The sequence below is a fragment of the Pseudonaja textilis genome, chromosome 2 (genome assembly GCF_049901715.1).
Source record: "Pseudonaja textilis isolate UNSWEBS1 chromosome 2, rPseTex1.2, whole genome shotgun sequence".
In the NCBI taxonomy this organism is placed as follows: Eukaryota; Metazoa; Chordata; class Lepidosauria; order Squamata; family Elapidae; genus Pseudonaja; species Pseudonaja textilis.
The window spans coordinates 182,729,633-182,751,622 of NC_141991.1; the positions used below are offsets into that span (position 1 = coordinate 182,729,633).

Consider the following 21,990-nt stretch of genomic DNA (forward strand, 5'->3'; position numbering starts at 1 on the left):
TCAGCATGCTTGTCTTTAAATTCCCAAAGAGTTTAGGGTACAGGTAATCCTTGACAGTTTATTTAGTGATCATTCATAGTTACAACGGTAGGTAGTGAAAAAAGTGATTTATGACCATTTTTCAATACTTATGACCATTGCAGTATCCCCATGGTCACATGCTCAAAATTCAGATGCCTGACAACTGGCTTGTATTTATGTCCTTCTCTGAAGGTTGACTCAGCCTTCCATCCTTCTGAGGTAGGTAAAATGAGGACCCAGATTGTTGAGGACAACATGCTGACTCTGTAAACAGCTTAGAGAGGTCTGTAAAGTGGTATATAAGTGGTATATAATAAGTCTAAGTGCTATAACAGCTATAGTGTCTTGAGGATTATCCCCTTTGCCGACCTTCTAACAAGCAAAGTCAATGGGGAAGCCAGATTCACTTAACAACTGCGTTACTAGCTTAACCACGGCAAGGATTCACTTAACAACAGCAGCAAGGAAAGTCGTCCAAACGGGCAAAACTCTCTTTACAAATGCTTCACTCTTAGCAAGAGCCTTTTTTTTGGGGGGTTCAATGGCGAAATCGACTCCCTGCAAGAAACCCCCACCCCCGTATCCCTTTCTCACAACCGCAACCACAATCCCGTGAGGGATTTTTTTTACTGAGATGTAACTCCCCGCAGGAAGCTTCGCGGCTAACGCGAAGTGAGGGCGGTACACATCCCCTCAGAAGCGCGCGCGCAACCCCCGCCGCCCCCCCCATCTTTCTCCTCAGCGTCCGGCGAGTCGGTGGGGTCGCGGAGGCTCGCGCGCGCGCGGTGGGGGGAAGGGAGGCTTTCGCCGGCGCGTGCCGCTTTGCCGGGGGGAGGAGGGGCAGGCGCGAGTGGGCGTGGCTCCCGTGGTTGAAGCCGGACGGTGAGAGGAATTGCCGGCAGAGGCTGGTTCGTGTGTATGTGTGTGTGTGTGTGTGCTCGTCTTCGCGGGAGAGCGGGCCGGGCTGAGCCGGCGCTCGTCTTCTCACGTGGCCCGGTAAGAGGCGGTGGCAGCGAGCGGCTGGCCGGGCCGGCGACTCATCCGTTCTCCTGACCTTCCCCGCGTTTTGTCCGTGGCTTCTGGGGGCGGCGAGGGAGGGAGGGAGCGAGCGAGCGAGTGAGTGAGTCTCTCGGCTGCGGGAGAGCTGCAGCTGTTTGCGGCGCCTTGGAGAAAGTCCGAGGAAGGGAGCGGAAGAGAGAAAGGCGAGCCCGCGCTTCCTTCTTCCACCTGACCCACCTGCCCGTCGGGGCTCTTGAACCCGGGAGGGATGGGTGGGGGGGGGGGCAGGCGTCTTCGGTAGGAGCAGGTGATTTGCCTTCGCCGCCTTTATTTCGAGGCTTGCTTGCTTGCTTGCTTGCGCGAACTTTCCACGCGCAAAAGGGGTGGGTGGGATGGAGAACTTCCTCCCGCGAAGTTTTCGCCGCGCCCGCAAATTAAAAAAAAAAAGGCATGCCGGGTTTTTTTTTGGGGGGGGGGGTGTCCATGTGGTTTTTAAAACCCCTTTTTGGGAGCCCCCAGCGCGCGGCAATCTGCATCTACCTGGGAGTTAAGAAGTGAGAGCGAGAGGGGATGGTTACTTTGCAGATCAGTGCGGGGCTCTGCACCAAGCATAATTACGTAATTTTAATTACTTCTTTTTTTTTTTAGTAGTGGATCTGCAGGGTGCCTCTTGACTCCGGCTTTTTAATCCTAACACGGTGAGAGAGAACGTGGTTTTCTTCTTCTTAATGGATTCCCAGAGCTGAATTGGAAATTTTGGTTTGGAATTGTGGGCTTTTTTTTTCCTTTTCTTTTTGAGGATTTCAGTGATATCGTTTTGGGGAATAATTCCTTAGAAGCAACAGTAAGGTCGTAAGTAGTACAAGGGTTTCTGCATTGCACTGTAATCGGTGCGTTACTAAAAGTGCACAGGAATAATAATTGAAAGAGAATAATAATAATAAAAATAAAAATTAACTCTTTAACTCTTAGATATGTTGACAAGAATAGCGTTTTCTGGAAAAGAGGAGATTTAATTTAATTCTCAGGTTGTATATTTACCAACAGACCTGTGATGGGTAGTTAGAGAAAGATCCAAGGAAATGTGGGAGGTTTTTGTTTTTTTTTAACATTTTCTGCTTTATTTGAAATTACAGCAAAAGTTATATTCTATTTGGGTATGTTAATTTGAAGATTGATTCACTACTTGGATACTTTTAAAGTATCTAGGTGCCAGTTTATTTGGACTTCGGTTAGACCCATCTAACCAAAATCTAAAATAGCCTTGTGTTTTTAGAAGTGAAGCAGAACATCTTTCCATTTCGTTTCCCTGACAATATTTAAGGTTCATTCTCAGGGTCTTAATATAATAATGAATTTATGCTGGTTAATTAATGCACATAAAATCAGCTTCGATAAATTTGACAAGCATGCCAAGAAAAGTAATAAGTGGAAAGAAAGCTATTATGAAATTATTGCTCTGGAATCATGAAAGAAAGAAAAAATCGACTCTTTTACAGGAATTAAAGAAACAGAATCAAGGTTCAAATTTGCAATGTAAGATTAGCTTACATTAATTCCAAGTTTCCCAACATGCATAATATTGAGAAATACTGGATAAATTTGCTTTTATTGTAAACTTATTTCATGTTATATAGCATTTTAAAACTTTAAGTCGTGTGTGTGCAGGACAATGTTTTTAGGAGTATCTGAGCCAAACACTTCTAAACTGATGCAAATGTTTATCTCTTTAATCACAGCAAAGGCATGAGCTTCGTAAATCCTTGGTTCAGAGAAAACATCAAAGTACCGTTTAACTGAAGAATAAAGGAAGTATGAAAGAAAAAGCTACTGGACTCTGAATTCTTGGACCGCAAACAAACTTACTTCAAAAATGGTTCAGTACAAAAATATTGCTGCTCACTTTCTTGAAGAGTGGTGTCTGCAGGAGCCATTGCTTGGCTTTAAGAAACATCCACATATAAGGAAAAAACAGAGACTGATTCGAATAACAGGACTCTTCTTGGGTGTTATGGCCATGAGCACATTCTCACTTTCAGTCAGTGCCTTTTTCCAGTTAGAACCTTATAGCACAGAGACAATCAGCAGCCTGGACAGTGAAAAGTCCAAGTCAGTGCATCAAAGAAGTCTGTTGGGCTATCAAGAACGGAATCAAAACGATACTCTGGATTCCCCTCTTTCTTCTAAATTAACAGATGATAATCACACACAACATTCTCAGGGGGACTACCCAACAGATCTTTTTTCTCTTGAGGAGAGACGACGGGGTGCTGTGATCCTTCATATCATTGGAATGATTTACATGTTTGTAGCCTTAGCTATTGTCTGTGATGAGTTCTTTGTTCCTTCACTGACCGTCATCACAGAAAAACTCAACATTTCTGATGATGTTGCTGGGGCAACGTTTATGGCCGCTGGTGGCTCAGCCCCAGAACTCTTCACTTCTTTAATAGGAATCTTTATATCTCACAGCAATGTTGGCATTGGAACCATAGTTGGATCTGCAGTATTCAACATCCTGTTTGTGATCGGGATGTGTGCTTTATTTTCTAAACAGATTTTGCACCTTACTTGGTGGCCACTCTTTCGGGATGTATCCTTTTACATCCTAGACTTGATACTGCTAATCATCTTCTTTTTGGATAATTTCATTAGGTGGTGGGAAAGTTTAATATTACTGGGTGCATATATAGTCTATGTGACTTTCATGAAATTCAATGTGCAAGTAGAAGAATGGGTGAAAAGTAAATTTAGCAGCAACAAAGTGGATAAAGTATCACCAGAACCTGATGGAAAGGTTAGTTGTTACAAAGAAAAAATATTGTAATTATTAATTCTGTAGCCACACTTACATACCCAAAACATACCATTGGTATATATTGCCCTGAAGTTTGTATGCCAGGAGCAGACTATTTTAGCTTAATGTTTTTATCTAAATAACATTTCACCGGAGTTTTGTGTCTACAGGTGTGAATCAATATGTGGTTAACAATCACGAAGTGTTTAATACTGCTATAAAAATTATCAAAACACACATTGAAATAGTAATAGGACAGTTTCTAAAGGCAAGCAAAGTATCAGACAAGCCCATATAACAACATCTGAATGCAATCACTGCTTCACCGTTGAAAATAACCAGGATAAGATTTACGCTGAAGAAGAAAAGGCAGTATAATTAGTTATCCTGCTTCCAAATCAACGCATAATGTGTTGTGGATGTGTAATGCTGTTCGGTTTATGCATTATGCCAATCTGATAAGCAGTCTTTACAGTTTGCAATTCTGCTTTTGATCTCTTTTGTAGCATGAAATGTACTACTCACAAATATTGTAGTGAGGAAAAAGTTGACTCCTCACAAAATGTGGCCTAGTATTTCTCCTATATGTCAGAGATACCTGTTAGAAATTTGCTGCAAATATGAAGATTTTATGACAAAAAAGTCTTTGGCTGTTCTGGGAGTTTTCACATCTGGGTTATTTATGTATGTGACTCATGCCTCAATTTCTTAACATTGGCCTCATTCAATTATTTGTTAGATAATTTTGGAAATGCAACTGATTTTTGTAATAGAATGGATATAGCCATTCCACAGTTTTGCATGTGAGCTTTTGTATTCCATAGAAAGTCTGCATTCCTTTAGGCTTAAGATGAAAACTCATGTTCATTTCAAAGGGATTAGACGTTATTTCTATTGTTATGGCTTAGTTTGATTGCAGGTGTATTTATGACAAAAGATAGATTTCCCACTGGAGATGATGTAATTTGACACTTCTTCATGTTTAAATAATTCAAAATAGATAACCTTTTGATCATGTTTAAGAGCAGCTAAGTATATCCAACCCTAGTTTACTATTTCATTATTGTGATCAAAGATAACAAAGTTAGGGAACATACATGCCACTAGGAAGAGTGCTTGCTTGGATGAATATTTCTTTAATCAGTTCTTACCCTGGTTAAGGAACTAAAGTTGGAATTTTCTACAATGTGGGAAATTCTGATATGGGGAAATTATAATGAGTAGTGAATGAAGAACTGAGAATTATTCTGGATAAGAGGTTTTACTATACTAGAACATACAACTTAATCCCACTAAGTGTGGTTTCAAATTATGTTTATTGCTAGATGAATATTCTTTCACTGAAATTCTTCAGAATAAACACATAGTTGCAAGGTTGCTAAAGTAATGTGAAGAAAGATTTTGATAAGAATTTATATGATTAAAAATACTTTATATTCATGTTTTTTGTGTAGTTACTATAACAAGCACAAAAATAAACGTTGCACAGTGACAAGTTTTCAACTTTATCAAGTACTGAATATTATGGTTTTAAACCAAGGTACGGTTTTTCTTGTGTGAGATTACATTTACGCCATGTGCCTAATCTATTACAGTACTTGGGGTTGATAAATATTTTATTCTTTGTTAGATTTATATTCTGCTTTTCATTCAGGAGTTTATTAGTCAAACTGGCTACTGATGTGGAGATTTGGTAGGAGTGTGAGGATGTCATTCATTCCACTTTAGTACTGCTGAGTAGCACATGGACTTCTTTTAGGCTTTAGGTGGTGGTTAGGCTTGATGTGGTGGCGCAGTGGTGACTGCCAATTGCCAGCAGTTTGGCAGTTTGAATTTCCCCAGGCTCAAGGTTGACTCAACCTTCCATCTTCCAAGGTCGGTAAACTCAGGACCTAGATTGTTGGGGGAAGTATGGTGACTCTGTAAACTGCTTAGAGGGGGCTGTAAAGCACTATGAAGCGGTATAGAAGTCTAAATGCTATTGTTATTGAATGATTGAATTCACCATAATATATATCGTGATGCTTCACTAGCTTCCCATAATGGCCTATAAAGTTATGGTGCATCATTTATTGTGGTTGATTGAGTAATATTTTGTCTTGAAAGAGCTTTGTAATGCACACTGTTAATTCATTTTTAAATTCATATGTGTGGTGGTGTATTGATTGTTCACAATATAATAATAAACATTATGAAGGAACAAACATAATGATAAATAACATTGATAAACAATTAATTTTAGTTAAAATATTAACAGAATACCAATTAAAATATACAGTATCCATATCTGACATAGCATCAAGTTACAAATGTGCAATATTAGGACATAAATGCTTCTTTATGGAAGAAAGTATTTAGATATGTATTAACATCAACCAATGATTTAATCTACGCTCAGGCCTTGGATCTCCCTTTTTCTAACCTAGGTCTCCTTTCTTGATGGCACTCATAATATACCAAATAGGATGCTTGGAAAGCCCATTCATAATTTCATGGAGAAATGATTATTTCATGTAGGCAAGACCCATAGATTTGTATGTTAAACACTTAAAATTGAGCTCAAAAAGCAAGAGGAAGCCAGTGTAATTAAGCCAGAAGAGATGTCATGTTCCCAAAAGGAATAATAGAGGTTATTGCATTCTGGGTTTATTATATTTTTCCAGTTTTCTTCAAATGCATTCCCATGTGACTGCATTACAATAATCTATCCAGGAGGTAAGGAGGGAGGAGATCACAAAATTCAGTTCAGGTCTATGCTGGATAGAGTGAAGTTGATAACTCATACAGCTAAAAGAAAAGCATCCTTCACCTCTATTCCTCGCCAAGTACTCATGAGATCAAGTAGTATCCTAAAGTTACACACTTCTTGGAGTGGAAATACAATCCTTGCCAGTGCAAGGAAAATGCCCCTTGTACTAGAGTTATCACCAACCACCAAACCCACTAGATCCAGGTTTACAGTTCATCACTACCACAGTCTGGTCCAAAGAAGAGCTGATTACAGGGACTAATGCATCGTGTGAAAATAGAAGAAAACAGAAAGCTGTCTAAATGGAGCTTTATACCTCCTGACAATCATACCCCGAGTTTTCATATAAATATTGAAGAATATAGGAGATGGAGCAGAAACCTGTAGTTCCCTAACGACTCTAATCCCCTTATATTGGACTCCAGAAGGTGCCATCGAGAAAGGAGCAGCACCATGATAGTATCTGATCTCCAAATCTCAAGTGCTCTAGAAGGGCTTAGTAGCAATAACAAAAAGCTGCTGAGGGATCCAGGAGTACTGGCAGAGGGACATTTTCCCCATTACAGTCTTCAGTAGATCATCCGTCAGAACAATCAAAATTGTCTTGTCTTGGTCTCGCCTGAAATCAGACTAAAACGGCTTCAGATAACCAGGAGTGTTTGAAATTGGTCAGCCGGCTTGTTGGAGAAACTAACTTACAATTGTTAAAAACAGAGGAACTGAAGTTGTTCGTTTCCATTGAGAGTGCTCTGGTGTATAGGTTTACTCAGAAATAAGCTCTGTGAGATTTAATGAAATTATTTCCAGATAAGTGTTTTAATGCCTTCGGCTCTGGGAAATATTTTGGAAATTTGGCCTTAATTTATAAGGCAGATGGAATTTGTAAAGCTTGTAACATGATATTTCCATCTTCTCGGGCAAGCATTACATCAGTCTTTGGACACTGCTAAAGCAATTATTGAAGTGGTGGTCTTTGCAGGGCAGATAATATGCCTTGCAATGACATCTGTTATTGATGTCCTGTGTTGCAAGGACATTATAGTAGTCAAGGACAACTAAAGCAATATTGTGATCAAGAATCAAGAGGAATTGATTTTGATTGCTAAGTATTTCTATACCTTTCTACAGAGTATTTAATTTTTAAAAAGCAGCAGCAGCAGCCCATCATAAAAAATAAAAATACATTTACCTGGCAGTATTTCTAGTTATTTACAGTATGGAGAACTGACCAGCTAAAGTTCTTTATTTTGGATCTACAGGTACCCAAAATGCCCTGTAGTGTTTGCAAATCTGGAAAGGTGTTAGCCAAAAAAAATTGTTGTCCCTGGTAGTTATCTTTTAAGACTATACAGTAACCTAAGGGAAGGTCAGGAGAGTTCTAAGATACCTAATTAAAGAACCAAAAGGCTAAAGAGTAATCCTAGCAACAAATCTGCAGTCCTAACAAAATGTACACAGTCCCAATTAAAAAAGAAATAAGCTGAAAATATTCTGGAAAAAAACTACTGGTACAGTAGACGCTCTTAAGAAAATATCTAAAAACAAAAGCTGAGGAAGAATTTAAACATTATGAGTATGATGGATAGGTTTGCATTTAATTTTAACATTTGGTGAAATCTAGGGCTGCATGAAATCATAACACTTCAGACCTATATATTACCTAGAATTAAACCATTTAGAGTTCATTTTTTAAAATCCTCATAAATTTGTATGAGATAGAAGCTTAAATTAATCATGTTTTTTTTTCAACAGCTATAAAAATTTTTGTACTAATCAGTTTTTAAATCACAGAAAAGCTAGTTTCTTAGAATAAATATAAGACCGTAAGAAAAAATGTACGGTAATTCTTGTTCATCACAGCTGTGAAAAAGTTGCCATTTTGTTTACAAAGCTTTGGTAAATAGGAGATATTAACGTATTGTATAAACTGACCAGAGTTGTACTAAGTTGGAGAGTTACAGGTTAAACTCCAAGCAGCAGGAAAGGAAGCAGCTTTAATACATAGTGTAAAAAAAACTGCAAGAGGTGGAATCAGGATGTTTAGCTGTTGTATAAGAATTGATATAAAGATGCAAAATGAGAAGATACATAGTTACAAAAGGATAATGGTTATTGCATTTGGCATAGGTTATTTGTAAAACTGCTTCTCATTCAGTATAAGCAAACTGTAAAAATTCATGGAGAAAATTGAAAAATTATGCTTCATTAGGGATCTTAAATAAAAATTTCACAAGGGAAACAGATGGGAGAAAGTCTATCCATTATCACTTTTTCTTTGTTCTTCATAAAGATACTACTTTGTCAACAATTATCAAAGAAATAGCACAATACAAGGCTCTCCCCTTAATATTAGCATTTCTTACACTGGTCTTTCTCTTTAAATTTCATTTAAATTCCCTTTAAATTTCTCTTATTTAAGTAACTTTTAATGTATGTCATTCCCAAAAATGTTTTAAATATTTCTCTTCATAGAAGCGTTTGTTTCAAAATTTACTGTTCCCACAAAACCCAAGAAAACTGATAGCTTCGACAGGTTCTATAGGTTTAATTGTTCACAAAAATAAACATTTTTGACAAAAAAATTCCCAGGCTGTTCCCAAAAAGTGATTCAAAAGATTTTCTCATTATTTCACTTGTTTTATTTAGCATCTGCTGGCTATTGAATAGATCGGTTTTAAAAATCACTTTTAGTTTGCTGCATTGTTTTCAGAAACATGCATCTGCAAGAATTACAGGATAAAAAGATTCTATTTGCCCACATAAATATTTTTAATTATCTACCTAATTACAAGATAGGTAGGTAGGTAGGAAGGTACATGGGAAATATCTAAAGTGGTGACTTTGGGAAAGTTTTTAAAGTAAGGAAATGTAAAATAATTTATTGTAATAGGATATGTGATTCTCTTTTGGCTAGTGACTCTTAATCTTCACCAGAAACATTCAGATCTGGAAGATATAATGAAATATTTCAATTTGAATATTGACTGTTCTTATAATTAGAGTTGACATGGACTTTTATACAATCAGACTCTTACTTGCATAACAAGACTTGCCCTTGCTTTCCCCTCCTCCCCTTCTCATAATCCTCTCAAGTAGATTTGGTGTGGGGGAATCCATTCTGCTGGCAGATGCATTTCCATCAGCAGGTAGAGATTATTGAATAAAATTAGTAGTGTTTTGGTATCTGATGAAATTAAGTATTATTATTCGTTGCTCACTAGAGGAAAAAAAAAGCGCAAAATGTATGTTGACTTTATTAGGACCAGCCAAATTATATAAAAGCATATCCATTTCTCAAGTGTTCTAGAATTCTTCAATAGACAAAAGGTTACCAGTCCCCTCCCAGGGGAATATAATAATGTACACATTTCCCTAAGAGCAAATTGGGACTTTTAGTTCCAATTAGTCATATAAAGGAATGATTAAACAAACAATCATTTTACCCCCACAGTCCTTTGCTGGACTACTTCTAAATATTAAGTTCAGTGGAACTGACCCTTCACATAAATAATCATTTCTAATATTTGACATATTAGATAAATCGTAAGTGAGACATGTTGGTCTCTAATGCAAGTTACATTGAAAACCCCAATGACAATTCCTGAAAATTATTACACTGTTGATGGTCTTTGATCCTAGAAAGGTGTTGTCAATTATGACTGATTCCAAAGCAGTTGAAAATTATCATTCAGCTCTAGATCGATGGCAGTTGTAACTGGAATTATATTTTTGGACCTTTTATGGACATCGTCAAATGATGGCAAATTTAGAAAATTCTCATTTTTCACAAATTAAGATATCTAAAGAGTCTTAAATGGCCTAGTGAGTGGCCTTAATAGCTCTATAGAAGGACACCCCTGTAGAAAAGAACAGTGGAAGAGAGAGAGAAATTCATATATATGTATGTATATATACATCTATGTACATATGCATGTGTATGTATATGTACATATACATACACACACACACATATATATATTTATATTTATATTTGAATGTATATATGTATGATATTCAGCTTTGTTTGGGTATTTTCCCACGTCATTATAGTTGTGCTTTTAAAGTTGTAGCAACGTTTCGGCAGAATCTCATCTGCCATCATCAGGCTTCTGTATTGTGTTCATCTGTGAGTCAGACTTTCACAGCCGTTTCTGTTTTAAATTTGGTGCTAGCCTACTGCTGTGCCATCTTCTTCATCCTGATTGGTTGGGAGTCTTGGTCTGTGTTTACTGGTCTTGGAGTTTGCTGTGTTCTGCTTGATTGGTGTTTCTAATATCTTCTGTTTGTTTTGTAGCTTTTTTTTTCTTGATTGGCTGGCAACATTGTGTTTCCTATATTGGAGGCTTTTAGTGTGGCTCCGAGTAAACGGACAGCTATCATTTATTAGGAAGCTAAGTTTCATCTGGGTGCCTGGTTGGGATGTGTTTGAGCTGGAGGTATCAGGGGGGATCTGTTTGTGCCCAGGTGTTTGCCTGGCTTGTGGTATGGAGATTTTTTTGTTTGTGAGGGCAGGCTTCCAAATAATTGACAGTCTGGTGGAGTCTGGTGGAACCATTCTGGCACAGCAGTAGACAGCACCAAATTTAAAACAGAAATGGCTGTGAAAGTCTGACTCACAGATGAACACAATACAGAAATCTGATGATGGCAGATGAGATTCTGCCGAAACATTGCTACAACTTTAAAAGCACAACTATAATGACGTGGGAAAATACTCGAACAAAGCTGAATACCATACATATAAATACCCGCAAAAACTTAAGATACCCACAAAAACTTTATATATATATGTTATATATATAACAAATATTTGTACAAATATTGAGAATTTTCTTTGGCAATATGCAATTAGGACAGAAAGCCATATACAGTATATCCAAACAGTTTTTATATTGTTCAAACTGTACTGTAAATATATTTCTGAAAAAGTTGAAACTACAGTAACGGATGCAACAAAACACATCACAAATTATACTCAGAAAATAATATTGCAGTAATGCTTATTACTATTGAAATAAATAAAAATAAATGGCATTATGAATAAATACCACGTTCACTTTTTAAAACCTGATGGATTATATTTGGCATTCCTAAATCAGTTATGAATCATTCTAAAATTTATCTATTTGATTTAGCTTTTCAGGTTTCTTTGATCAAGAATCAGAAGAAGTGGCAAAGTTGTACTGCAAACTTCATTGATTTTTGTAAAAACACTGATTTTAGTAAAGTTTGATATGGTTCAATGAAGCATATCTCACATTAACCAAAATGCCCCAAAATGAGATCATTTAGCATATAGTAGTTATTGTTAGAAGATCCTGAATATATAATCTAATATAAGCTTAAAACTAGGAATTTTCCTAAAAATAAAATTCATAAGGAAGAACTAGAGACAATGTGGTCCTGATATTTTATGGCTTTATGACAAAGAATGACACAGCAGATCAATTTCATAGCTATTGAGCATACATCAAAGAAATTAAGAGCATGAAAATGGAAGTATATGGACCATCAAATGTATCTTACTTCTTCATATTATAAAGCTAATTATTTTCTTTCATTAAGCAAAATCACTCATTTTATTTTTTAAATCTTAACAATTTAAATTTATTTATGTAAATACTGTAGTTGTATTAAATTAAATTTTATACATTAGGAAATAACTTGGGGGAATGAAATATTGATATTTGTGCCAACCTAATACGTGATAAACTTTGTGGAAACCTTGAATTTTGCTACTTTATATGCACTTAACCTTCCACTGTAATCTCTATAGGTAACCTCAGTTGTGTTCTCAGGGTTTGTCATGTCCAAACCTACTAATAATTCTTGAACGTAATAGTTAAACATCGAGAAAGCATTAGGTTGATGGATACAATTCTAGAATATAACTGTATACACGTTGTTTATATTAAAATAAAATCATGCTTGAAAAAATGCAATACATTTTCTTGCATTTCAAATTGTGGAAGAAAAAGGAACATGAAAACAAAGCAAACGTGTCTGGTTTTTAATTTTTGCTGGAAAGCCGATTCAAAGTAGTGTAAGAAATTGCCAGTTTTTGAGTAGTGAAAGTACATGTGAATTTTTTTTTAGCTTCATTTAATCCAATTGTACAGTCAGAAAGGCATATTCTACAGAGTTCACTGAAACCATGGCTTAAAAGCTATGGTTTTAATGATTAATGAAGACAAATGAATCAATAGAATATAGACTCTCAGCATCTTAATACTGCTTAGTTTTTGTATTTGGATTATATGGCATTTCCCAGTAAGGCATTAGTTGTAGAAGCATAGAGCCAAGGATATCAGAAGCACTTTGTGCATTTTCTTCAGACCTCATTGCAAAAGTAGCTACTTCGTGTTGGATAGAAGAGGGTTTTTTTTTCCAGGCGTTCTTATCACATATTAAAAGCAACAAAGTCAAACCAAAGAAATGTGTTGGATATAATCAATGTTAGCTTGATGGAATGAAATAGTAAAAAGCCAATGTAACATTTTGGCATTGCTTTGGCTCAAAACCACAGGGGTCCCCAAACTTGACAACTTTAAGACTTATAGCTGGCTGGAGAATTCTGGGAGTTGAAGTCCACGAGTCTTAAAGTTGCCAAGTTTGGAGACTTCTGCTCTATATGGTTACAGGTATTACTTCAAGATAAAATAAAGAACAATTTCAATAAAAGAAAAATCTTAACATGTTTACAGAGACAAACTTTGTACAGTGACAAATGAATTTCACCATTGGCAATAAGATTTGCCAAGTCGTAAGGCATCAATTAAATAACTGTTTAATATCAAATAAATAATATTGGATGAAATAACAATATTCTTAGGCATGGAATATCTTCTACAATTTAATTTTAAAATATATTAGAAAAAAATTGAAATCTCCCTCTCAGGTTCATAAGAAAAATATAAATTTATTTTGGTGGTGGTAGTTTTTTGGGGGGATGAATATAATCTTGACTGGTTGACTTGTCAAAGTCTTAATGTTCTGTATATTATGGGAAAATGAGTTTTATTCTTGAAATGGTTACCTGTGAACCGAGGAGAGTGGATGCTTTATGTCCACTGGGAACAGGTGCTGTTGAAGGGGAAAGAATAAATGGCAGGCACCTCTATGGTGGAGGTCTTTTAAGATATATTACATCTGGCCAGACAGTTTGAGGGAGGAAAGATTTGTTTGGTTGAATTGACCATTTTTTGCAACATCTAAATAGGAGTTTTTTCTCTTATTCGTTGTTATCCCATCTTTTCCCAGCTGGCCAATCTTCAAAATTTATGGAATTATTTTTCTTCCACCTTTTCCTCCATGAATTTTGTGTGCATTTTAGTAAATGTTAGTAAATGTTAGAATGATCGGTATATAGTCACTGAATGCTATATGTACCATGGTTTATTTAATAGCTAGATAACGTCATTCAATTAATATTTATTACTTTTTTCTAACCCTTGCTTTTGTTGGATTGTGGACTCTGGCAGATACGTACTATATGCAAGAATATCATATATAACATTGATTGTGGAGAAGAATATCTAGAATTGGTTTCAGATGGACTTGTCAACTGTGGGTTAACAAAGTAGAGAAATAGGGCATTGGACAGCTTTTTTGTATGTTTAGGATTTGGATTTTGGGGAGAGGGCTGCTCTTTTGTGGAAATCATACTAAACTCAGAATTGACTTCCTTTCAGTTGAATGTTTTATAAGGATTAATGATCACATATTAAAAGCAACAAAGTCAAACCAAAGAAATGTGCTGGATATAATCAATATTAGCTTGATGGAATGAAATAGTAAAAAGCCAGTGTAACATTTTGGCATTGCTTTGGCTCAAAACCACATTTTTTTGTTTTTGTTTGGTTTTCATGGTTCCATAATTCTCTACAAGAGGATATCAGTTACCATTTTTTTGAAGATTGGCTCAGTTTATGAAAATTACCTTTTTATGTCATAGAAGTAAATGTGACTAGTTTTTGAAAGCTATGTAGACAACTGGTATTAGATGTGTTTTCAAGCACCACCAAAAAGTAGCATATGACAAGCTAAATTTAGATACCGGCTTGAATATATTTATTTGAGAAAACCCAGCTGAATTTTCATACTCCAGTCTCCATTCATGTTGGTTTAACTTGGTTTTTAACTTCTCTGGTGAATTTCTAGCAACAGATATATTTAAAGTCATTATTTGTGAAATTTGTACTTAAAATCTTAATAATTTTGCAAGATTTTCAAATAAAAATTATTAATAGAAAAATCTTTTAATGAATGAAAAAAATTAATTCAGAGACAAGCAATTACCTTGTTATTATGATTCAGATAATAAAAATACTAAACAGCGCAATTGATATTAGCAGCCCAATTGTTTTTCATGATTTATTGATGGACATTCCATATAGAAATAATACAGTCTTTAAACAAACAATATGTATGGTGGAAATAGAGCAGAAAATATGCAATAAGTTATGAACTAGTATCATTGTCAAGACAAACAGTGATTCTTAGAACTCTCTGAGATAATTATAGATTAAAACCTAATTACATTTGGAATCCGTCTACTGAACTATGATTTTGTCATAATTTAAGTAACTGCCATATTAGCAGGCATTGAATGGTTTCATTTGATACTAGTTCTGCCAGTTTTATTTAATTTAATGACCTCAGGAATGGACATCAACAAAGAAAAGATTGGAAAATGTGAATTATAATTCCAATTTTATAATGTCACCATTGTGTTCGGATGAAGCAACCATAACAGCAGCAAATTTCTTACTACTTCCTTGTCATCCAGATTATATAGAAAAAGTCAACTTGTCCCTTGCACTTTACATTACTCCCAGTATTATTAGTTATTAAAAAATCAGTTGAGAAACTGTGAAAGGTACAATTTTATTGAAAATAGTAGCCATTGCACACTGCTTGTATTATCATTTGCTCTGTAAACTGCTTTGAGATTAAAAGAAGATAGATATGAATACTAGGAAAATAGTAAATGGAATGGAACAACAGTGATCAGAACAATGAATGTTATGGAAAAACTTTTTTAAAAGTTCAACGCATTTATTTGAACTCCATGGTCAAAAGCATTAGAAATATTATTTACAGTTTTCTGTAGATCAATGACAAAAACTTTCCACAGCATTCTACATTTTGCTTTTAGTTTCTGTCTCAATCCAAATTGAACCTATGGGAATTCAGCCATTACTATAAAATCACTACACAAGTAAATTATTAATTAGAACCTATCTGTTTATCACTAAGCAAAAACTGAATTTGAATAATATAGTACAAAGCTATGGTACAAATGCATCTTTATTATTTTATTCATTTGAGAAATGGAAAAAGTCGAGGGAATTATATCTGGCAAAATCAGTGGAACATGCCAAAAGATTCTTAAAAAGGGAGGTGGACATAATTTAATAATCTTTTTTTAGGGAAGCTATATTGGCTAATTCCACTTCTCTAACCCCCAGCCTTTGTAATATCACTCTCTGTATACATTATATTATACAAAGCATATTATATACATTATATTATATAAATCATACTCTAAAAAAGATAAGATTACAGGAAATTGCTAAACGAAGTCATTTTTATGACCTTTTTTCCATAAGTGTTAAGCAATTCACTACGGTTGTTAAGTGAATCATGCAGTCATTAAGCAAACCCAGCTTTTTCCATTGACTTTGTTTGTCAGAAGGGAAGGTTGCAGTTGATAATTACATGACTCCCATATAAACATATGCCAGTTGCCAGACATCCAAATTTTGACAACGTAACTGTGGGGATAACACAGTGGTCATGAGTGCAAGGACCAATCATAACTCACTTTTTTCAGTGCTATAACCAGTTGCTAAGCAAATGGTTGTAAATTAAAGATTCCCAGCATTGCATTATTGTTTTAGTGCGTCTAGTAAATGTTTCTTTTTATTTCAATTATATTTGCAGTTCACGAGATTCTTAAGATTTGTTCAAAGCGATAAAATTTTGTGATTGAGTGGAGATTTAAATCTACTTCAGTTGGATAAAACTCCAATAAACCTATTAAAAGTAAAAACCTATTAAAGAAGATAAGGAAATTATATGCTTGTTAAAATTTTAACCCCTTTTTTCAGTTTTAAAGAAAGAGATCCCAAAGAGGGTGACAATTAAAAGTTGATTACTATAAATCAAAACAATTAGAACATTAGTGACTCAGTAAAAATATCTTAAAATAATGTTTTGAAAACTTAAAAATTATGATACAAGATATCAGCTGGATCAGAAAACACAGCAATATCATTTTGACTAAATATCTGCTTAAATATAATCCAGATGTACCCCATTCAAGAGCCATTCCTACAGATAGTCTTTGACTTACAACCACAGTTGGGACCGTAATTTTAATTGCTAGGCAAGGCAGCCATAATAAGAGATGACACGTGACCGCTTCTTACCAGCCACAATCCTGGCTTTCCCCAATGCCATTGTTAAACAAATTTTACCAATCATTAGCTGAGGAGCCATCTCAATCCAAGCCATTTTGGGCTTGGCTCCTCCCATCCCTGAGCTAAGGTAAGGGTCAAACTGCAACTTCCCCACCTGCTTATATATCCCCTACCTGCTTATATCCTCCCTCATCTGCAGCTCTGTGGATGTTTGTCAGACTCCAGGAAGCCTCAGATATTTGAGTCCAGTCATAATTGTCTTCAACATCATAGTAGGTAGGTAGGTAGGTGGGCAGATAGATAGATAGGTAGGTAGGTTGGTAGATAGATAGATAGATAGATAGATAGATAGATAGATAGATAGATAGATATTAAATAGGTAGGTAGATGTAGATGGATGGATGGAGGAGAGAGAGAGAGAGAGAGAGACCATACATGAGATACTGCTGTTGATCCAGTAACATTCTTGAGTGTCCTGCCACTGAAGAATATCCAGGCAGTGAAATAGATTGGGAGGCAGCTAAAGTACACGTAGCAGAAATTTCAGCAAGAAACTGAATGAAAATTGGGAAATAAAGAACAGTGCCATGCCTATTATATTGCAATAAATCCTCTGTTTGAGAATAACTGTCCCAAGGAAATATCTCATATGACTCAGAGGCTTTCAACTATGCTCCATAAATTAAATATTGGTGCTTATGGTCCTTTTGTAAGGCACTCACTTGTCTCAGTACTGACCTGGATGCCATAGTTGAGGCAAGTTCAAATTAGAGATCCATTGCCCCATCTGGTCTGGATTTGTGGAATCATTTTCAGCTTGTGATAATACTTAAAGCTACACATTCAGCCACGTGCACTTATGACCCAATCTGTCGTGACTGATTTGATCTACCCAGGGAGATTAACCAGACAGATCCAGAGTGTAATAAATACGTCCTTGTGGAAGAGATGGGTGTCAGATACATTCAGCATTGTGCATGTTTTTCAAGAAATCCACACTGGGTTTCTTTCATTTTCAAAACAATAATCCAATTGCTAGTACTTCCTAATGTTCCCTTTGGGGGAACATCTTCATAAAGATAGTGGCTATACAGTTGTAGGCTAAATCACTAAACCGCATGCTTTGTGGATCAATCTTACCAATGAATTAGAGGAAATAAGATTGAATTTGCAAAATATATTTAAATGAACCATAAAGTAAGTAAACATGCTAAGGCACACACAGACAAAAAAACCCTAACCAAAGTTAAAATAAAGTTGTGCAAATGCAGCCATGTCATCTTTAACTGACCTGATTAAACATGTATGAACCCAACCACACTAAATTAAGTAAAGTTATGAAGCTGTTCACATTTGGCTAAATGGTGGTGTTGTTAATAAAAAAAACTGGAAGTAAAACTCTTGGCAAGAGAATATTTGCATTTCCTCTTGACATAGTCACACAGTTTCAAAAAGCAAGCTAAATGATGACTAAACCGTAGAAAAAGCATTTTAAGACAAATCTCTAATCAGGACCATGGAGAGCTGCTACCAAAATAAATACAGTATGTGGGGCAAAGAACTCTTGGACCTTAAAATATTGTATCATGCCTTTATACACAAAAATAATGGTGGATTCATATTCTCATTTGTAATAAAATTATGCCAGGCATATTTTAGTCTCTTTTACAAGAAGTGTTATGTTAATTAAATTCTAATGGGAAAAAAATCAGTCATATACTATTTTTATAAAAATAAAACTGGAGATCAGGACAGCACAGAAACTGCTCACAGTTGGTCACCTCTGGATTTGCTTAGAAGAAGATATGTTCCAGATGTGCTGCAGATTAAGATAGAGATGTGTGAGATTAGTTTGATCTCATGCCAAATGCCTACTTATCTTTTTCATTTTCAGTGGGAGAAACAGTTGATTTAACTGGCTCTGAAGGCCCTTCAGCAAGAGTGAGTTAAACAGCCTAATTAAGATTTTACATACATATGAAATTTACTGATGGCTCCATGCAAAATTTCTCTTTCAAAAACTTGGTTGTTTACATAGAGGGATGTGATGAAATATATTAAAAGATGCATGTGTTTTGTAAAAATGTGCAAATTGTTCAGTTTCTCACTATCCAGGAGTTCACTGGCTATCTTTCTCCCAGTTTCAGGCATATCTATATATATATATATTTAATATACAATAACAATTGATATTTCTCAGCATAAGGAAAGCTATTCTGAGGGATTATAAAGGCTAATTATAGATAGATAAACAGGTACTAACATTAGAGATATCTAGATGTTCTGTAGCTATTATTTCCATAATTTGGTAAAATTTTGCTCTCCAGTATTTTAAACAGAAATTTTTAGATGTGGCATTTTGAATTGTTTTTCAGTACTTTGCTCAGATGTAAAAAAAAATCAATACCTACTAACATGACTTATTTGTATTTTAGAGATGCATTCTGTTTGTGTAACATCCTGACCAAATCCAATGAAAATGAAGGGGAGGAAATAAGTCTCTAAATTTGGCATATAACATAATTAATATTGAAAATGTATGTAATTAATATTGAAAATGTATTCTCACATGCAGTTTCACAGGGTAGTGAATAAAATAATAGTAACATTTTCATTAGTATTTGAGTCCTATTTTTAGAGGTGGTCTTGAACAAATTGAGAATATTTTTTTTTAAATGTAAAATATATATTCCTTTCCCAGATGGAAATGAAATAATTAAAGCAGCCAGATCTTTTTTTCATATGCATGTACAGCCAGTTTATTTTGTTGTGAAAAAAAATAGCCATATATGTAGTTACATACTGAGCAGTTTATGGAGTAGTGTAAGGCTGAAAGAAGAGGCACACTGCTTTTATTATTCAAAGAGAGTTGTTTGTACATATTCTTACACACTGCAAAGTATCTCTTTCAAAGGATTTACTCATCCCTAATAAATATAGAATATGCTTTATTTTACTCCTGCAAAAGTTTTATTTGTAGTATATAAATGCATGTACTTTTGTGTAAAGGTTTTTATCTGTAGTGAACCAATATGTGTACTTTGGTGTAAAAGACTCAAAAATCAGCATGGTCCAATTCACAATGTTTTAACATCAAAGAAAAGGGTATAAAGAGACTATTTCTGTGTTCTGTTTGGAAGCACAGTCCTAATAGATGAAAGTGCCAGAAATAACTAGATGAGAGACTACTGCATTCCCCAGTAGGGGTGAAACATTTTATCTATAATGAAGAATTTGCTGTTCAGACTTGTGTTGCTTTTGTTCTGATTAACGGGCAAACAAACTGCATTCCCATGGTAATGGTTGCGTGAAGGAAAGTTGTCTGTTTGAATGACTGTCACAAGGAGACATTAATCATTGCCAAACATTGCATTCAGCAAGTTAGTTTGTAGCCTTTCCGGTGTAATTTGTCTTGTTACTTGATTTGCTTTTAAGCCTTTAATTTTTTGTCATGCACCTTAATTCTTAATTTGTATTGCAGCGTTTACTATTTACTTTCAGTGAGATTACTTCTGAGTGAGGATACTTAGGATCTCAATCTTGCGTTCAGTTACAACCCTTAAGTTGGCTATTCTTTCAAATTGGTGTTGATGCTTGGCATTAAATTCATTTTCTGAAGATAAAAGAAACCCTTACTTCAAATTCACATTGAAACCTAGGCAGTGGAATCTTATCTACCCTAGTCATACTGCTAGCAGATAGTTGTCTATCTCTACTTATTCTTCTTATGAGACCCTTACAGTTCTGGGTAATTAGTTCCCATATCAACTTACCTTACCTTTCCTTACCATTAGGAAGGGTTTCTTTTCTATAACACTCAGTTGGATCTATCTTCCTGAAACTTAAATTCATTATGCTTCATTCTGCACTCTATAATGATAGCAAAAGGCCCTGGTTTTTTCCATCTGATTCCTTCAGATATTTTAAGGATCTTAATTTGATCTCCCCTCTTCCCCCTTTTGACTCTTCTGCTCCTGATCTTCCATTATATTTTCCCTCTGTCCTCTTATTGCCCTCTTATCCTTCTGTTGTTGACCTTCTTTCCTATTCTAGCTTTGTACTTTGATTCTTCTGCTCTTGATCTTCTCTTCTCCTACCTTTGACTCAATTTTCTCTTTTCAAGAATAAACAGTTCTAGTATCCTTTAATATTTCTTCATAGGACTTAAGAATAAAGAAGTCAAATGGAGTAGGGGGACTTACAGATGGATATGTGCATTTATGTCATCTAGTCAGTTTGATCTGATTCGTGGAAATTGAGCATAAATTTTAAGTTTAAGTTTAGCTTATATTTTATCAATTATTTTTTCCCCAGAAAAAAAATGAGAAGCAAATAGTTTACAAACTCACACTAATGGGCAAGGAGAAAGAGCAAATCCTTAGTTAGATATAGGGCCTGAGGTGAACTCAATTTGCTAAAAGTTTTGAACCATTGAAAACTGGAAAGAAAAGCCTATCCCAATTGTAGGAAACCTCGGAAGTCATGAGTATCTATTATGCCAATATAAGGGTAATTTTAAACCCTGATCCACTTTTATGTGTTGAAAGAGGGAACAGAAAAAGGAGTTCAAGGCTTGCTAGTTCCCATTATACTGGAGTGGGGGGGCATTTACCTTACTAGTAAACATTTTGCAGTTTTTTTTTTTCTTGCTGATGTGATCACTAAAGCTTATCCTGAATAAGTCCACGGAACATGAACATTCCCAGCAAACACAGAGTTGGAGGAGTATTTTTGGAGCGGGGAGTAGAACTGATGGAAATAAGCATGGACCTGGCTGTTTATTATGGCAAATTAACATTAAAAACATTTGTTGCCTAATTTAAACAGCACCTATTAGGGGTATAGGGTAAAATGTCAGGCTTGGAAGCCATATTTTACTCAGAAGCTTCAAGGCTGCCACATTTAGTGTCTGGGAATTTGGGGGGGTGGATTTCATAGTGAGGTAGAAGACGCAACAACATTCTTTCTCAAAGAGTCAAGGACATGTTGCCCTGCACGTG

The 21,990-nt window shown here is 35.4% G+C and overlaps 1 protein-coding gene across 7 annotated transcripts in view; it reads left to right on the forward strand.

Annotated features, from left to right (window-relative positions):
• Positions 1 to 913: 913 nt before the first annotated feature.
• The window catches only part of SLC24A2 (solute carrier family 24 member 2), a 60,419-nt gene continuing 39,342 nt past the window's right edge, over positions 914 to 21,990 (forward strand). For 2 of the 7 annotated variants that reach the window (XM_087926565.1, XM_087926569.1), the window contains exons 1-3: positions 928 to 1,017; positions 1,669 to 1,718; positions 2,760 to 3,817. In XM_087926565.1, coding sequence (XP_087782691.1) covers positions 2,894 to 3,817 — 924 coding nt within the window. In that variant the 5' untranslated portion in view covers positions 928 to 1,017; positions 1,669 to 1,718; positions 2,760 to 2,893. The other 5 variants (XM_026718382.2, XM_087926568.1, XM_087926567.1 and 2 more) reach the window with 4 other exon arrangements.